The sequence below is a fragment of the Helobdella robusta genome (genome assembly GCF_000326865.2).
Source record: "Helobdella robusta unplaced genomic scaffold HELROscaffold_34, whole genome shotgun sequence".
NCBI classification, from domain to species: Eukaryota; Metazoa; Annelida; class Clitellata; order Rhynchobdellida; family Glossiphoniidae; genus Helobdella; species Helobdella robusta.
The window spans coordinates 1,894,569-1,914,214 of NW_008704659.1; the positions used below are offsets into that span (position 1 = coordinate 1,894,569).

The 19,646-nt window shown below is 32.8% G+C and overlaps 4 protein-coding genes across 4 annotated transcripts; 1 reads left to right on the top strand and 3 right to left on the bottom strand.

The window, feature by feature from the left end:
• Positions 1-614: 614 nt before the first annotated feature.
• HELRODRAFT_192582 (hypothetical protein) lies at positions 615-3,661 on the top strand (the record flags this gene model as incomplete). The annotated part of the gene is made up of 6 exons (XM_009023101.1): positions 615-652; positions 907-1,127; positions 1,221-1,571; positions 1,675-1,893; positions 2,248-2,371; positions 2,482-3,661. The coding sequence occupies 6 exons, from the start codon at positions 615-617 to the stop codon at positions 3,035-3,037; spliced, it is 1,509 nt and encodes a 502-aa protein (XP_009021349.1). The 3' UTR covers positions 3,038-3,661.
• Positions 3,662-4,706: 1,045 nt separating this feature from the next.
• On the bottom strand, positions 4,707-11,761 carry HELRODRAFT_192583 (hypothetical protein). Its single transcript, XM_009023102.1, has 14 exons — positions 11,616-11,761; positions 11,125-11,261; positions 10,844-10,920; positions 10,373-10,495; positions 9,992-10,076; positions 9,386-9,471; positions 9,087-9,124; positions 8,714-8,863; positions 8,377-8,448; positions 7,909-8,028; positions 7,641-7,763; positions 6,996-7,173; positions 5,884-6,008; positions 4,707-5,816 (listed from the first exon to the last, which is right to left on the bottom strand). Exons 1-14 carry the CDS (start codon positions 11,633-11,635, stop codon positions 4,832-4,834), a joined length of 2,319 nt encoding a protein of 772 aa, XP_009021350.1. The 5' UTR covers positions 11,636-11,761; the 3' UTR covers positions 4,707-4,831.
• Positions 11,762-12,538: 777 nt separating this feature from the next.
• Positions 12,539-13,577, bottom strand: HELRODRAFT_175703 (hypothetical protein; the record flags this gene model as incomplete). The annotated part of the gene is made up of 5 exons (XM_009023103.1): positions 12,539-12,618; positions 12,713-12,788; positions 12,905-13,036; positions 13,107-13,243; positions 13,460-13,577. The coding sequence occupies 5 exons, from the start codon at positions 13,575-13,577 to the stop codon at positions 12,539-12,541; spliced, it is 543 nt and encodes a 180-aa protein (XP_009021351.1).
• A 581-nt stretch (positions 13,578-14,158) lies between these two features.
• On the bottom strand, positions 14,159-14,899 carry HELRODRAFT_175704 (hypothetical protein; the record flags this gene model as incomplete). Its single annotated transcript, XM_009023104.1, has 1 exon — positions 14,159-14,899. One exon carries the CDS (start codon positions 14,897-14,899, stop codon positions 14,159-14,161), a length of 741 nt encoding a protein of 246 aa, XP_009021352.1.
• Between the last annotated feature and the right edge of the window lie 4,747 nt (positions 14,900-19,646).

The window sequence follows — 19,646 nt, forward strand, 5'->3', positions numbered from 1 at the left end:
CATTACGAATGAATATTATGAATGAATTATAAAATTATATAATAATATATAAAAGTATGATTAAATATTTTTAATGTGTAAAATCATGCTGCTGGCTGAATGTGTGTGCGTGCGTGTTTATGTGTGTGTGTGCTTTGAATAGAAGAAACATTGAAACGTTCACACATATCGTCATTTTAAATTATCTTCAAACTATATCTTACTGTATTAACTATTTCCTCATAATTTGGTCATATGATAAACCATTGAATTTATTATTCAATCATAATATTACAGTTATATAAAAAAAATTTAGATCGGCTTTTTATTCGCAACCTTCTTGAAATTCTACATAAATACGGAAATATTGAAATATTTGACAACTTGCCAGAATCTCGGCGCGACTGTCTCAACATGCTAAAAATTTTCATAAATGAAATAGCGATTTATTTTATTCTTTACAATTCACGTATAAAAATAAACACATTAACAACACATACAACCATATACATAACCTTACAAACAAAGACACATACAAACAAACATACAAACAAACACTTACAAAGCGCCAAGTAAATAATATAATTTTTTGGTTAAATTTCAGAACTACATATTTGCGTCAGCGAAAACATCACATGCCCGAGAAACTCTCTCATAAGAATCGAGTAAACAAGTTTATTATTAATTTTCTAATTTTTCGTTATTTAATTTAATTTCCATTTATTCATATTCATAATATTCATAACCAACAACATATCAAATAAGTGAATAAAAGTTATGATGTTGAATATGCGGAGACCGAATAAAACTGTATGTCTTATATCTAATATATATATATATATATATATATATATATATATATATATATATATATATATATTAAAAAACATTGGCAAGAAAAACAATTTTAAACTTTTTTAAAACCAGAAAGGCCTACTACGGTCGATTCTTCTCGATAAGATGTAATGTGAACGATAAAAAAATCTGTGGCGTTGATGTTACAGAAGAAGCTGGAAAGATTTGCTCCGGTCGTCAGTCTTGCCAACTCGAACATTGGAATTCTCAATTCAATGCAAAATTCTACAAGGAAGCTCCATGCAGTGCCGAGTTTTCTAATAAAATCTCAGTGTCCTACACGTGCCTCAAATGTAAGTAGGAAGTTTTTTAAAGTTACCAACGCACCTTCGCTCGGTGCACGTAGCAATTTTAAATTGCAAAATGTTTTTCATTTGAATGTGCAGATTTAGTTTTTGAGAACGCCGCCTGCCTAGGAAGACCCATAGCAGTTCCTATGAAACAATCTGGCTACTTGTCAAACTTGGTTCAAGACGTGGGCCTAAGGAACTGTCCGTGGTTTTTCAACATTACAAAGTTACACCGGGTTACTTTTACACTGTGGGATTACGAAGCTGTCGGTGTTTCTCCTGCTAGAAATGGTTCTCCTGAGAAATTAATACTCGCCTACATGAACGACACTCCAATATGCAGAGAAGAAGAACGGAAGAGACAGCTGCATGTTGACGGCGGGAAAAGTCTTAGAATCTGGTTTGTGCCACAACAACAGGACACCTCTTACTTCATTCAATACGATAGTTAGTGGTTTTATAATTTACAAATTATATCTATAATGTTTGTATAAACAAGTGTGAATACTACGCACTATCTACAAATTTTATGATTGTGCTTTAATCTCAGTTTCAGAGTGCCAGCCTTATGAGACGCCATCTTTTGCGAGGCTTTTGTTCGACTCGGGCTTGAATATAACAGTTGAATGCCTCATTGGCGACCACTCCAGCTTGCATCTGACCTGCCACGATGGGGTTTGGACTTCACTGACGGAGGAAAACTGTACAATGGGGGCTGTCACCTCGGCCGTTCTTGCTGATGATAAAACTTCTCAAGGTAAATTTGCAGGTTCGTAGATTTTGAAACCCTACATTTTATTGTTTTCAATTTTCAATTAAGCAATTTTAAAATTAGTAAAAAAACGAATTGTTTAAACTATATTAAACACTTTTAAATATTATCGCATGTAGAGTAATTTAAGTATATATAAAAAATACGGCATTGGAGCGATATTGATTTGCAAACGATGGCTGCTAACCAGTAACAATGTTTCTGACTTTTGTTTTGAGTTCTGACTTAATATAACTACCATCATCATTTGCCCGCACGCCATAACTGCATGATACCATTATCATATCATTGAAGATATCATATCATTATCATATCATTGATGATATCATAAATGCTTGCAAATACATTCAGTTATGATCACAATCGTCATAGCTGTGGCCCTCATCATCTCAACAATTATCATCGTTGTCGGACTATACTGCTTGGAAGCCTGGCCATTTCGGCTAGTAATTTTTAAAAAAACATTTCGTCGCATGTCATGGACATTTTTTTTTATGGAACGTGATTTTTATTATTTTTATTAAATATCACTAGAAGGCGTGCACAGCATATTGACCAAACATTGTCTCCAACTCAAACATGCAGACACAAGCAAGCGATGGCATTCAAACCGCAGGAAGATAACCCATCATCGCAAAGTTTCTCGCAAGAGAAGTATTCGACGGGGCACCAGCCGTGCCTGCACCAATCATACAGCATGTGCGAATTGTACCCCATGCTTGCCAGCCATCCGGACAAGAAACTGCCTCAGATGCCGAGAGATTATGCCACGACCATGCAAATGAGGAAAATTGCCGGATGCTACCCCGAAACTGCTTGGTGCCCTGCTCACGGGCCTTACTACTCGACCAATCAGGTCCACTGCAATACAGTGGACCGCAAATACAGCACCTCCAATATTAAACGCAACATCTCATCGCAAGTTCGAAACTTTTCATCGTCGCAATTTCAACAAGAGAGTCCCCGTACGTACGACGTTCCCATGTCGCCATTTTATCACGAATTGGATCAGTTCACGTTCAAAAATAACTCTGAAGTGGTCCCCCATCACAACGCCATCAGCATTCCCTGCCCCACCGTCCCTGAGCAAAACGACCCCACGAACATCATACAGAATGCCTCATCGTTACTAACTCACTGAACAGTGCCTACTTTTTTCTTTTTCATTTGCTGCTCTGGTAACTTAAGCATATTTTTAAATTTGAAGATTTGTTTTACTAATATTTTTTTAACACTTTATATAAAAAAACATTCATTCTGATCAATGAGTGTACACTTGAATGTATGAATTTACAAATACAACTAGCGATAAATGCGTTAATTTTAATGCACATGTAGGTATAATTATGAAATATATTCAAGTGCCAAGTGTCTTTTAGTGCCAACACGCACGCATATGCACACATACGCAAACACATACACACGCATAGAAATATCAACACACACATACACACACCAGCATTGACACGAACATAAACAAATACACACAGGCCTGCTCTGTACAGGATGTTAATATTTATTTTGCTAGTTTTTATAATTACACTAATTAACTGGTCAAGTATTCAGCATGAACTTTGCGCGGCGCGCACTCCATTCCTATGTAAATAAATATGCTATAAATAATTTTAGTTAGCGCTTGTAAACGTCTTGTTAAGGTAATCTGTTTATAGTATAATGTAAATAAATTTTTATAATATAGTGTTAATCACTTTCAGCCTAGTTGTCTTAGTGTGGTTAAATTTATAATAAACTATTCAGCAAACTATTTACATGCCTTCGTGCAGTTAAAATATTTATCTCGAACGAGATAATCCAACGAAAAAAGCTTGCGTCTGAATTAAACAGCGCGACAGCAGATCATTATTTCGCAGTTATTTATCATAAGTGGGCGCCTAACAGCCACAGCCAGTCATTCCATTCATCTAATCTACGTACAAACACTCAATTATTTACGAATCGTGCACGCAAGCTCGTTAGCAATTATACTTGCAAACTAATCATTTCGCAAACAGACATCATCATCTCATCCTGGCTTCCTACCAGCATTTCTACCATACACCAGTTGCTGCTGTGTATGTGTGTGTAGCGGACTATATAATTATCCTTTACAATATTATGTTTCGTGTACTCTATATAATAATTATCCGCGTCTCATGTTCGCCGTGATGTTCGTGCGAGCGTTCGCATCTATCATCTGACGTTCGTACTGTAAGAAGTAATTAGTAGCGAACCGCACCACATCCACGTAAGTTTGAACATTTCAGAGCTGTCACGTCATCAAATTATGAGTAGTGATGCACCCTGGAGTCAGGTTGATGTCGCACGCTGAGTAAGATTAATTAATGCTTCGAGTGGATTCGGTTCAAGGACATAGTCATTGAGAAGAGTTTGTAACCAAAAATTTAAAATGAACCTCTTCTTGTGTTATATTAATAGAAGCATTATTATTGTACGATAACGATAGGACCATTTGTTTTCTGTTTTAAAAGCGATTATCAATCATAAACATCAACCGAAACTTCAAACCAGCCGATTGCACAAAGATGACTGAAGATGAAAATAAACGTGCCAACCGAGACAAATTTATGCACCCAATCTTTAAAATGGAGACATCTCAAACGTCAATGCACTCAGTAAATGAAGCCATTTTTAAATGTAATATTTCCTGCGCGCTCGCACACTTCCACGTTTTTTTTTTATTCTACTTCTACTGCTAAAAAAAACTACGTTTGTATCGTTTAACGCCACGCATCATTACGCATGAGAGTGCGGCTAACGCAACGAAAACATATGTCCACTCAACAAAAAATTTCATATTTGTCGCCTAAATATTGAAAACTTTTACGAGGTCAGAAAGAACTTTTTATTTAACAAACTGGGTGTAACTGAAAAAAAAAGATCAATAAATTGATTTAAAATAATTAACGAAAGGTATTTATTGCTTTGGTCGATTCAACTTTTGCTTTGATTTCAATTCTTTTAAAAATGATTCCATCTCTTCCAAACTCTCACCCGGAATATTTTCAGCGTTATTTTCAGCTTTATTCAAGCCAGTTGCACTCTTATTCTCTGCAGGCGCGTTTAGTCTTTTTGAATCATGTATGGCATCACCTCCGGCATAATTTTTGTAAGTTAATTTTTTCTTTATATGGTCATCGGTATACTGTTTCGATTTTCCATACACTTCCTTCCTTTGCTCATAGTTCCTACCAAGTTTTGCTTCAGTTCTGAATTTTTCTGATAAGTTGTTGAGGCGTTTTGAATTGTATTCAGAATCGTAATGAGATGGTTTGGAATCGCTGTACGATTTACTGCTTTTATTCCTGAAGAGTTGCTCATGCTTAGTGTCAAGTTTGTTCCGGTCGTAGTAAGTTTTGTGGTAATTGCTCTGGTGTTCGTATGATGTTTTGGAATGGAGCGATTTTTTACTAGATGATTTATCAAATTTCTGTGACGATTTCGTAATTGTTTTCACGTCAGATTCACCGGATGATGAAGATGATGATGTTGACGATTTTAATCTCTTTGTCTTCTGGTTCGACTTTGATTTCACCACTTCACTACGGTTAGAAACGTTTGAATTTTTCGACGCATCGTCAGTTGAAGCTAATATTTTACGTTCCTCACTACTTCCATCCTCATCATTATCATCTGACGAAGATGACGACGTAGATGATGATGATGATGAAGATGAAGACGATGACGAGCTAGACGACGATGATCCACTGTTATCATCATCGGATGATGAAGTTCTCTTACTCATTCTTCTCCTCTTCAAGGATTTACCAGCTTTCTTCGCCTCACTCGGAGGCAGCTGTGGTCCGAAAACTTCTCCAGCATCGTCATCACTAAGCAGAACTGGAGAATAATACTTGACGGCAGGCAAGTATTTGCTGCTAGACGCCGACTTCGATTGAACCCTAAAAAATTAAAATGTTGTATCAAACAATTCGATTTACAAATTACTCAACCTCTGAAATAGTTTACCTGGATCCACTCTGTGAATACCTCCGATGCTTTCGCTCATCATTATTGCCGTAACCACCGCTGCCACCACCACCACCACAGCTAGGACCCTCATCTAAACTTTTATTTGAATGGTGGAGAACTTTCTAAGTGTAATCAATATTAATTATTATTTTTAATAATATATTTAAATTATGAAAACGGAAATCATTGATTAGCATTTATATTTTGAGGTGTTGGAACAAAAAAAAGAACAAAAAGCAATGGCAACCAAACCATATGAAAAAAGTAGCAATAGTAGCAGCAGGAGTAGTAGTAGTATTAGCAGCAGTAGTAGTAGTAGTAGCAGCAGCAGCAGCAACAACAGTAGTGACAATATGATAAAAGTTAACCATCACAATTATCATCATCATCAGTGTTATACCATTGCCAACATCCAGTGACGAAATGATTTTCATCATCACCATTAATGATATCATTATTACAACCATCACCATCATTGTTGTTGTTGTTGTCGTTGTTGTTGTCATCGTCGTCGTCGTGTTCGGTTTGATGGACACATGTGAAGAAAAGTTACAACAGTGTGTAGATTGATTGATAGATAGATAGATAGATAGATAGATAAACAGACAGACAGATAGATAGATAGATAGATAGATAGATAGATAGATAGATAGATAGATAGATAGATAGATAGATAGATAGATAGATAGATAGATAGATAGATAGATAAACAGACAGACAGATAGATAGATAGATAGATAGATAGATAGATAGATAGATAGATAGATAGATAGATAGATAGATAGATAGATAGATAGATAGATAGATAGATAGATAGATAGATAGATAGATAGATAGATAGATAGATAGATAAACAGACAGATAGATAGATAGATAGATAGATAGATAGATAGATAGATAGATAGATAGATAGATAGATAGATAGATAGATAGATAGATAGATAGATAGATAGATAGATAGATAGATAGATAGATAGACAGACAGAGACAGATAAACATTTATACTTAAAAAATAAAAACCTTAAATAACGATTAACAATAATATTAACAAAATCATAATTAGTTATTTTTAATAATGATAACAATATTAAATTAAACCAAAGACAAACCCTGTTATTTGCAGTTGTGATCAATTTATTGATCTCATCTTCAACATCCTCTTCTTCCTCTTCCTCCTCTTCAATATCACCATCTCTATTATTATAATTTACCCTCACCTTTTTGTTAACATCTCTCGCCCTCTTCAACAGATCAATCGCCTGGTGCGTTTTGTCCTCTGATATCAAACTGAATGAATGAGTGATTGAATGATGGATTAAACGAATGATGGATGAATAAATTAATGAAGGATAGGTTGGAAGACAGATGGATAAATTGATGGATTGAGAGATAGATGAACAAATGAGAAATGGACGGATGGATGAGATAGATTAAAAGAGAGAGTTGATTGATTGATCGATTGAAACATTGAATGAAAGGTGGAGGGATACAAAAAGAAAATTACTGATAAATGAATACAAAACGATTGATTCATAAAAATGGATGAATTAATTAATACTAGATTAGACCATAGACAAATACTTATAATGTGAACTGATGATGACACATATTTTCAACATACGAACAAAAATAATCTCAATCTTCTAGCAAACTAGAAATGATCTACAAATGCTTAATCATCAAAATACGCCCATTCTCTCTCTCTCTCTCTCTCTCTCTCTCTCTCCCACACACACACACACACACGTACGAACTTCTTAGCAAAGCTGATGAGCACGGTGCGCAAATATTTGTTGGCGTTTCTGTGATGTTGGTCCACAATCAATGCCTTGTCAAAATCTTCTATGGCTTTTTTGTAGTTTCCAATGTTTCCTTGGCTTAATAAAACAATAAAAATAAATAATAATAATAATACTAATAGGAATAATAAAACATTGTAATACTAAAAAAAAGAAACAATTACAAAGGTGGACAAACAAAAAACCCAAAATGAAACAAAAGAAAATAGTCATGAAAACATACAGCGCTCCTCTCACAACAAGTCCCTCGACGTTATCCGGGTCAATTTCTAGGGCCCTATTCAGCACTTGCATGGCTTCAATGTTCTGCTCCGCCTTCACGTACGTTACGGCCGTCGTTATACTGTTACGACGGTGGATAAAGGATGATATCAAAGGCGATGATGGTTATGTGATGCTGTGACTATATTCCAATGAGGATGACTGTTAATGATGATGTATGATGAAGTGATGATGATGAAGTGATGATGGTGAGGTGATGATGAAGACAATGTCGTGATGATGGCGGTTTGATTGAAGATTTTGATGATGTTTAAGATGCACGTCTAAATATATATCAACATCACCACCAACGTCATCATCGATATCATGAAAATCATCATCATCCTCACTAAAATCATCATAGATTGCACCACCATCGTTATCATCATCGTTACGTCATCGCCACGTCATCTTCACCAAAAACTCTTACTTCTTCATAGCAAGCTTATATGACTGCTTCTTTCTCAAATAATCGCCATAAGAATCTTCAGGATATTGAACTCTGGATTAATGAATTTATGAATTAATTATAAAATAACCATTAACCAATAAACCACCAAATAATTAATTTAATTTAATTAGAAAATAATTTAAAAACGATAATCTGCTTTAGTAACATGGATAACAATAGCAAACCAAATATTAACAGTCGGAAAAATCTAAAAAATCTCATAATAAAATCCAGCATCGCTCACACTACACTCATTTTCACCACCATCATCCTACTCATCATCACCAACATCAACATCATCTCAATAATCACTAACTTGAAAAGCCCCCTCATCAAAGATGGTCGACACTTGAGGCCACTCAGCCCAAACATGATTCCAAGATTCGAGATGTTCGATGGGTTTTCATATTCCAGAGAACTTTTCATGATGTCATTGTACGCCTGGCCTTCGTATTTCAGGGTTCGACTGTTTAGGTTGAGAATAAGGATTAGAGATAGGCAAAAAAACAGGGATGTGCAAATATTATGATTTTATTAACATGTTAAAAATAGGCAGTATGTATTTTCAAGTTTATGTTAGGACTAAGTTAGACAACCACCATAAATATCACCATAAAATCTATCGCCGTCATCATCATCATCAAATTGATCATCATCATCACCATCATCATCAGCACCACACAACCAACCTGTAATATAATGATATTTCCTCATCTGATAATATTCCCTTTTTATATGATAAAAAAATTAAACACAGTAAGTAGTAAATGAAATGTGAATGTCAGAACATTAATTCATTTATTTATTCTTTCATTTGTTCATCGTCCTCCCATTCATTTATTTATTCATTTACTTGTCCATTCATTCATTCATTTATTCATTCATTCATCCATTCATTCATTCATCCATCCATTTATGCATACATTCATTCGTTCATTCATTAATTCACTCACTCATAAAGAAGATACATGAAACCGGAAGAACTAACCAATTTGATAGATCTCAGAGATGATGTGAGATGATGATGTTGTAGGGAAACAGTTATTTTATCTAAGTTCACTTTTATCACCACAGCTGGAGTGTTTGGAAAAAAAGAGAGGATTTATGTAATTGAGTGACGTAGGAATGAAGCCAAGCATGGTGAAGTATTAGTATGGTTTTGTTCTAAATTTTGAAAAAATTAATTAAAAAAAATAAAAAAAACCTCAAAAAACCAAACTACTAAAAATAGGAGCATGACAACATTAATATAAACATTGATATCACAACAATCAATCAATCAATCTTCGTTTTGCATCCAGAGACCCGGTTTCCCAAGGTAGGACGTATCACAATGTAGATATCACAACAACAACAACAACAACAACAACAACTACTACTACTACTATTACATCACACAACATCAACGTCATAAATGACATTAACAAGAACAAAAATTACACCAAAAAACATCATAAATAACATTACTGCAACTAAACATCACATACAAAACAAAAACAACAACTCTATCTATTACAAAACAAAAACAACAACCACATCTATAACACTAACAACACAACATTACGTTACAGTAAAAATCTATCAGTCCCCATACCTCTTACAACATCCTTAATGGCAAACTGCTCCAGAACGTCATCGTGGTGTCGATGTTTCTCAATTTCTCGACTCGGACAAAAGGCCTTTTGATGATAATAATAATTAATAAAAGACCAATAATAGCAACAATAAGTAATATAATTAATAATAAATAATAATAAAAAAATAATAAGTAATAATAATTTGGTTATAAATTTTTTAAAACAAGATATCTATATATATATATATATATGCATATTCCTAATTTTTTTAAAAACATTTGAACAACTGATTAAAGTGAATTAAACAAAAAAATTAACTAAAATTAAACAGAAAAATGATACAAAAATAATAATTTTAAATATATCATCATTAATAAAAATCATGAAAATTGCATTACAGATAGTTTCAAATCGTGAAGACTCCTAGCTTTGCCAACGTCAACGGCCAACAGATTCATGTAGAAGCCGACATCAATTACTGATGTTATGACACCAGTAAGCACATTCCCTTTCTCCACATTCTACAAAGAAAAATGACATTAATGACATGACATTATCCAATGTGATTAAGAGTTTTTAGAAATGGGTGGTGTAATGGTTGAAGCGCATGGTTATGCTGTTGCACTGACCGGGTTCGAATGCAAAGAGATTCCTGCATATTACATGCGATGTATGTGATGCTTTGGATTTATGAATATTCACATGTTGTGTTGTGTGTGTAATGTTGATTGCGTTGGAAATTGAAAGTTGTCAAAAACAACTGGATTGCATTGTAAATACGCCTAGACTCTAGAGAGAAAGTAAAAGTAGCACCTGGTAATGTCATTTTAAAAAATCAGGTTATTTTTCATTCAAATTAAATTAGTAACCTTATAAAAATGATCAATTCTCGACGTTTTTGGGACATCCATGAAAACTTCTAAAGGAGGTACATTGGTGAAGTTTTCTGGGAAAAGATTTTTTATATGAATTTTTGACATGTACTGATACAAAAATTAATAAAATGCAATAATCTGTAATCAGCATAATCACATAATCATAATCTAATATACTAATAGTGTAATACCATAACAATTTAAAAAAATATTATAAAATTAATATAACTAATATTCATTAAATTTATATAATAATATAATTTTAATTATCTGACCATTAGAATTGATGTCCAGTAGTTTATGATGGTAGATGCCAGAACCAGCCACACAGTCACTCAGATCAACCTCTGAAAACAGCATGTCCCTCTTTTTCATAGTGAATTCTTGCAGTCGCCGACTGAACTCATCACTTCTTAAACAATTTGTAATCAGATTTATATTAATACTAATATTAATTTATATTAATATCTATATTAAATAATGTTTATAAAAATATAAATTCTTGTAAACATTATTATTATTTAAACATCTAATCTAATCACTAACTAATCTAACTTGCTTTTTAAATGTGGTATTTTATTATAATTATTTCATAGTTTGTTAGGTTAAGTCGTTAAGATTTCAGATTTACAGACTCGTTTATTTATTTACGTTTATTAATCATAACTGATGTATTATACCACTTTACGGATTTAGCAAGAATTTAGTTAGTTAGTTAATAAATAATAGGAAAACTAAAAAAACAGCAGTCAACATCAAAACTAACAGGTCATCGTCGTCTGGCATATTCCGGCAGTTAGCAATTCAAAAATTTATCAAATAAATCTTTTTATGCACAAAACAAAAATGTCACAACAAATGCAACTTCTCGGATGAAATTTAAAATCTCTAACCCAGCAACCAACTATGTCGCCATCATTTTATTCTATATATATTATATATATACATATAAATACACGGTTTCCATCATACTAGTTTCATATTACTTTATGGAAAGACAAAATAAATTTTTAAACTAAAAATTATTTAAACTCGATTTTTTTGTAGAGCAACTTTTTGCTTACGATGTCAAGGTATCAAATATATTAAAATAACTAAAAGCAAACGTCGTGATCATTGAAGAAACAACTTATTAAAAGGTAGATTAAATCGATGAATTTTAAGGACATTGTAATATTAATGACAAATTTAATACGACTATCGCACAAGACTTATCGCACAATACCCATCCGGTTTTGAAATAATGAAATGGGAAAAATTAAAAATTTGCAATGTTTATATCAAAACATATATTGAATGGACAGTGATATAGGAGAAAACTGCTCGAGTATGAGTTACAATGACGGGATTCGAATGCAGAGAAATCTTCATCTATCATATGGTAAAATAGTATAATGCTTTTATAACGCCATATCCGTACACACGCTGTTAAACATTTTGAAGTGCCATTGAAGTTAAACATGCATTTTAATTATATACATACATGGATGCATTGCATACGTAACATTTGGCATAGTGATGACAATTTCATCTGACGACACTGATGTTTTCAACAATCATATTAATAGATATAGTGTACAAGATTTTAGAAAAATAATTCTCTTTATAATAAAAATTTATGATTCACTAAAGTTTAACGTTAAAAAAATGAGCAAAAGTCAAAACAGGGATAAAAGAAATCAATGAAATTCAAATGCCATATTCATCGTCTTCTCTTTTCCTCTTGAATGCTGAAGGCTGGTTTGCATTGCTCAGCAATGAAAATGACGCTATATAAAAATATTTAAATCAATTAATCATTAGACGTACAACATTTATTAGAATTCTAAAACATTTTTCTAGAAAAAATCATGTTAAACTTACCTGTCATGTTGTTCTGTGCATTCAGCGATGTTGTATTGAACTTTGGCAAGTTGGGGTTATTTTTATTTACAAAAGTCTGTCAAAATAATTTTTTATTTATATTTATTAATAAATAATAATTATATTATTAATAAATTATTAAGTTAATTCATTCATTAAAATGACTAAATAAACTGAATATTTAATGTTTACTCTTTTAACAGCGACAAGCTGATAATTAGGATTAGTCAAGCAGTATCTGTCTTGAGGAAGTTTGGGGCCACTGAATGGCTTGACTGGAGGAAGAGGAATTGAATTCTTTGTTCTCGCCAGCTCTAGCAGCAACTGTAATTAAATTATAAGTTCATGAAATGAATATATATGGAAAAAAATAAAAAAATTCAATAAAAATTACTTCTCTTGGGGGAGGGTTTGTCAGTGAAGTTTCCAGTTTCATCTGAGCAGCTATCCTCAAATCATCACTGTCTACGCTCTTTTTGCCAAAGTGATTAGCAAACATTTTGGCATCATCAAGCATTTCCGTGACATAACCTTTCAATAATTAATTAATAAATATTTATTAATTAAATCTAACTAACTAAAAAAAATGAAATATAAAATAATCAAACAAGAAAAATTATAAATAAACTATAAAATAAAACTAAAAAGTTTAAAAAAAAATATAGACAGAGTACTTGTAATATTGTGAACAACACAAATAGTAAATTAAATTAAATTATAAATTAATAAATAAATAGAAATACTCACGGTAAGTAAACTCAACTAGTTGATTAACAACCCCAGGTTCGTAATCAGTGATGCCCATGTCTTTCATGATATTCATCATCATTTGAAAATCTCTTGAAACTGTCTTGTTTGAAGTCATTTTGAGAATTTTGCGTTAAATTTTGAACAATTTAATTAATTAAAACAACGGCGAACTTTCACAATCTCAATCGTAAACAATCAAATCTACCCACAAACTATGAGCGATAAAAACAAACAAAGATAAATAATTTTAATTTATTTTCATTACATCGATATGGAATCTTTATCAATTATGCACACATTATATCCATGATTAACACAACACATATATAGCCGTAAACTCATCAGAATAACAAAGATTGATTTTACATAAGTGTATTTTTAATGCATGCTTTGCAATGTACATATTTTACATCTTATAAATAATTCAAGTAAAGGAATTTTTATTTACTCGAAGCAGTGATATAACGATGAAATTAATAATGAAGATACTGAATATTAGATCAACATTTAACGTTTCTGTCTAGAAAATAGAAAAAGATAAACTAACTATAATGTACATTGATCGATCATGCCCTGGAAATTTAAACGCGATTTTTTATATCCATGGATTTTAAGTAGAAAGTATTAAAAGGTATGAAGAATTAAGTTTAGGGATTATACTTCGTTATGCGTTTGAAGGAACTGATTACACAAATTTTATTTATTTTTCTTATTTTTAACCGCCTTTGTTCCTTTTTTAAGATTTTTCTTGTTTTCAATATTTGATTCAGAAGTTTCAATAACGGGTTTATCAACCTTGGGTTCTGAAATGAGAGAAAGCAGAGACTGAGTGAGATTCAACTGTGGAAAGATATTCATACATGGTACTTTGATGTTCCTTTTCTCGGCCGCAACTACAGTAGGCTCATTCTTCTCCGCTTTTTCTTCATTGGCTACCTTTTTCTTTTTTTTATCTTGTTGTTTGCTCTTATCTGGTTTGACCTCATCAGGTTTTTCTTGAGTTTTCTTACCTTTTTTGTCTGTTGTTTTGATTAAATCATCGCTTTTATCAAAAGTTACAATATTCGGAAGAGCAATTCTTCTCGGCAAAAAGTGCGGTGACCAAAAATTTCTCACCACGTGTTCTAATGATGTTTCGTCATACTGAGCCCACAACTCCATCTGTTTCCTATTCCATCTTTCGTTTAAAACATCGGCATACATTGGCACCAGCTGTGATATGTATATATCTTTTTTGCAGTCTATTATGCCAGGTATAGGAGGTATTCTTCCTTCAAGTGGATGTTCTAGCTGGTACTTCATCCTGTTCCAGGCATTGGAAACTTGCGTGGACCACACGAATTCTATTGTTTCTTGGTCTGTTTCTGGCTCCGAAATTTGTCTTTTACTTTTGAGAGGTTGTTTGGTCTTAGAAATTTTGTATTTAGATTTCGGCATACTGATTAAATTATCAGACGGTTTGCGTACTGTTATTCACATGATGGTTGTTAAAGAATTAAAAAGTAAATTAGATTGTTCAGATTACTTAGACGAGTTAGGTAAAAACAGCGAAAAAGCTAATATTGCATAACTTTAATGTTAATTCTACAACTTTATATAATTTCTAGATTTAAATGATGATTGCTCAGAACAATAACATAAACATAAACAATAACATAAACAATAACATAAACAAACACGACAGAGCGATGGTCAGCAAACAAACGACGTCCGTTTATTTTTCATTGTCTTATGTTCGATGTAATATGGTCTGGGTATTTTTATTCACATTTTCATTTTATGTATCAAGTCCACATTAATATTTTTCTGCTTGTTGCCATGGTAGTAAAAAGTCCAAAAAATCTTCATAGAACCATTCATCTTTCTCGTGATTTATTTCCATTTAAATGCATTTTTGATGTTTTAATATCATACAAATAAAAAAGTTCAAAGATCATCACAACTTATTTTGCAGACACGCATGTCTTAAAGATGTAGGAAGCCCACATGCAACAGATTTGTGAGCGTTATTCGACGACCTTAACACACAAAAATATATCGGTCGAATAATTTTAGGTTTTTGGCATCGTGCCAAGTCGGTTACGTGCGTTACGTAAGTTTTGTTCTCCTCCTCCCTTGAGTGTCGCGTGTGTAGGTGGATTGGAATGAGAGCGCCACTATTTATGCTTCTTCCATCTGCGTTTGTGTGTGCGTGTTTGTGTGCGTACGTGCGTGTGTGCGTACGTGTGTTTGTGCGTGTCTGTGTGCGTGCGTTCCTGCGTGCGTACGTGTGTACGTATGTGCATGTGTGCGCGCGTCTTTTTTCGTACAATTCGATTTAATAGGTATATACAACAGTATTAAAGTAATAAGATGTTTAATGTTTATTGCACACACAAACAACCACACCCAACATGCATACATTCAAACAACATCTTTCTTTTAATATTACTTATTCTTGTCTATCTTGATTTTCTTCTTACCTCTGTAATCAATTTCCTTCTTTGTTCTTAATAATTCTACTTCTAACTCCTCTACTCTAACTTTTGGGGTACCTCAGGGTTCTATCATAGGCCCTTTTCTGTTTATACTCTATACTTCTGAACTACCGCGTATTTATTAATAATTTTTCTTTCACTAGTCAATTATAAGCTGATAATTCTTAAATTTATACTTCATTTCCTCCATCTAATCTCAATAGTGTTCTTCATAATCTATCTCTATGTCTTTCTTCAATTATCGCTTGGTCTGATTCTATGTGTCTTATGCTTAATCCTTCTAAGTTTGAATTGATTTGTTTTAATAAATCTAAACACTCTATTACTATTTCTCCTATTATCTTACCTGACTCTAAAACTCTTGACTTTTCTTATAAGTTTCATAGTCTAGGCTTTATCTTTGATTCTAGCATGTCTCTTTCTTCCCAGATTAATAGTGTTGCTAGAAGCTCTTACTTTCATCTACGTAGAATGAAAAACTTTCGCCTTTTTTGACAATCCTACTCTTCTCCTTCTTGTTAAGTCTTTAGTTTTATCTAGGATTGATTGTTTTGATTATTTTAACTCGCTCTTCTATGGTCTCACTGATTCTACACTCTATCCTTTAAGTAAAGCTTTTAACTCTGCTGCTCGTTTAGTTGCTCGTGCCCATATCTTTTCTCATATATCTCCATATCTTGTTCTCTTGCATTGGCTGCCTGTAAAATATTTTTAAAATTTGCACATTTATGTATAAGTCTCAATTTAAATTTGTTCCTAAATACTTATCAGATATATTAATTGAACCTAAACCCCCCGGTTTACGATCGTCTTCTTGTTCTCGCATCTTTTTAATTTGTGTTAAACATTCTTTAGCTAAATCTGCGTTAATTTTTTTAACCCCTTTCCCCGGAAGTTTCTATTTCCTTCTTTTTCACCAACGAAGTTCAGAGCGGATCTCAAGACCCTGTTTTTAAAATTCAGTGAGCAGTGCTTATGAACATCGCGCATTACAAATAAATTGATTGATTGATTGACTGAACATCTACAGCAAATTTTTTTAGCACCGAAAATATGCACCTATGCTTTCATTCATTCGTTCATTCGATAGTTTTGTTTTCAAAAAATTGGAAGAATTCCTATTATCATTATTATTATTTTATTTTACTTATATTATTTTCTTCTACCATATTACAGAGCGAGAATTTCAACTGAGCATCATCGAGCTGCACTTATAAAAAATGTAGGTCGCAAAATGAACGCGTAACCGTTATGCAATTAGTTGCATGAATGTAAATGTTTGTGTAAATGTTTGTGTAAATGTTTGTGTGTGCGTGTGCGTGTGACAGTGCGTGTGACAGCGAGTGTGTGCGTGAATGTGTGTATGCGTGCTTGTTGTCTAGAGTACGAAAACATGTTTGTACGTTCGCACGTTTTGATATTTTTCAAATTGCATACTCTTATTTTCAGATGAGTTGATCACATATAAATCATGTGCGTAGGTTAGATAGATATCATGTAAATGTTACTAAAACCTGGCATAAACAACTACATTATCATAATACCAATAATTATAATAATAATTATTATTATATATTACTTTATATTACGAATAATTAAACTTGAATAAACATTTATTATGCCATTCAAAACATGTAGGTAATGTTTTTTAGACTACTTTATCACTAACCAAACAAACAGCAACAACATTAAGTCAGTGTTTATTTATTTGTTCGTCTATTCTATATTTATCTTTTATTTGTGTTGCATGGTAATGACGAGCACCAGCAAACAACATACACTGGATCAATGAATTTAGTTAAAAATACCTTAAAAAATATTGACAGGATAATCGTCTGGTTTAACAATTTTAACTGCCTCTCTTGAGTAATTGACTTATTAGCGTCGAAGACTTCATTAATTAACTTTGCTCCAATTTATTCTACAAAGTCCGGGCTACATTTTAATTGCGACTTATTATTACTATTATTATTATTACTATTATTGTTATTATTATTACTATTATTATATAGGCCATTTGTTCTGATTTGTCTGGCCGAACGATGAGTGGGGCATATGAGGTTTAAAATAGACCGAGTGTGTCATTGATTTTTCGTATGCGTTCAACAGACTCCACGCAAAATTTTTAAAATTTTCATGTCGGGTTAGTTTAAACATTGTTCGTGAGACATTTAAATTGATCTATTGTTTTATTATTATGGTTTTTGTTGATAATATTAATTATAATTATTATTATTGTTATTATTTATTATTATTATTATCTATTGTTATTATTGTTAGGTGTTAATGAAAAATTCGCCATTCATCTTTGTTTACGGTATAAAAACTTACAAATCCTAACCTGAGTCCTTGGGGTTGAAGTGAATAAACAACTATTAATACTTGTTTAGATCCAACGGTAATGGTTTTTTAATTGTTGTGTATGTGTGTGTGTGGTGTGTGTGTGTGTGTTGTTGATAAGCAATAGTGAAATAAAACAACAGTTGAAAAGTTTTATAAATCTATCAGTAACTGTGTTAATTGTGTTAATTGAGTTCATTTTTGATCTAAACTCTCCTTCTCTCTCTCTCAACACGTGTGTGATGTTTTTTTTTTACGTTGGAACGTTATTTAATTAAATGTTATATCCTTTTATGTAACATTCGCGCCGAGTTTATTATTATTATTATTATTGTTTGTAACCTATTTTCTCGTGTCATTATTTCCCGGATGTTTAAATGATGAAATTATGTCACTGCTGTAGGCATGTGACTATGATGATGATGATGTTGATGATGATGATGATGATGTTGATGATGATTATGTTGATGATGATGATGATGATGATGATTATGTTGATGATGATGATGATGATGTTGATGACGTTGATGATGATGATAACGTTGTTGACGGTATTGAAGGAAAATTCGATGATGAACAAGACGACGATACGACGATGATGATGAAAATAATGTGGCAGTGACTTAATAGCAATCACACATACACACACCAGACGCTCAAACTCACTCACACACATACATGCAGAAAGAGAGAGAGAGAGAGAGAGAGAGAGAGCGCGCGCGCCTGTTGTTACGGAAAACATATTACTGTTATAGTGCGATTATAATGATGATGATGATGATGATTGAAGCAAAAGGCGGTCGCTAATTAATTATAATGATGACGATGATGGTGGCGATGATGACGGCGATGATGATAGTGTGGGCGATGATAATAATGATAATGAAGATGGTTATAACGTTAACAATGAAGATGATAATGAAAACGAGAAAATGATAATGATGATAATATTAATAGTGACGACAGTGATGATGAGATGATGCAACTGATGATTTTAGCTACAACTAAGTCGATAAAAAACAAGATGATGGTAATAAGGATGATAAAAAGGTTATGATGATGACGACGACGACGACGATGACGATGATGACGACAGTAGTGGTTGTAGTTGTTGTTGCAGTGTTGTTGCCTGATGTTGGCAGATATCGGAAAGGGCAGATATCGTCAGTTTCCACCCAGACATCGCCATCCTGCAAGACGGAAGAGTTGATGTAGTGGAGTTGGCAGTAGAGTCGCGAGACAAATTTAATTCAACCTAGAGACTTCAAACAATTTTATTTATTTTTTATTTATATTTATTTATTTATTTAAAGGATAACCAAAAAAGATAAACTTGTGGATAGGCTACCCTTAACTAAGAATTCCAA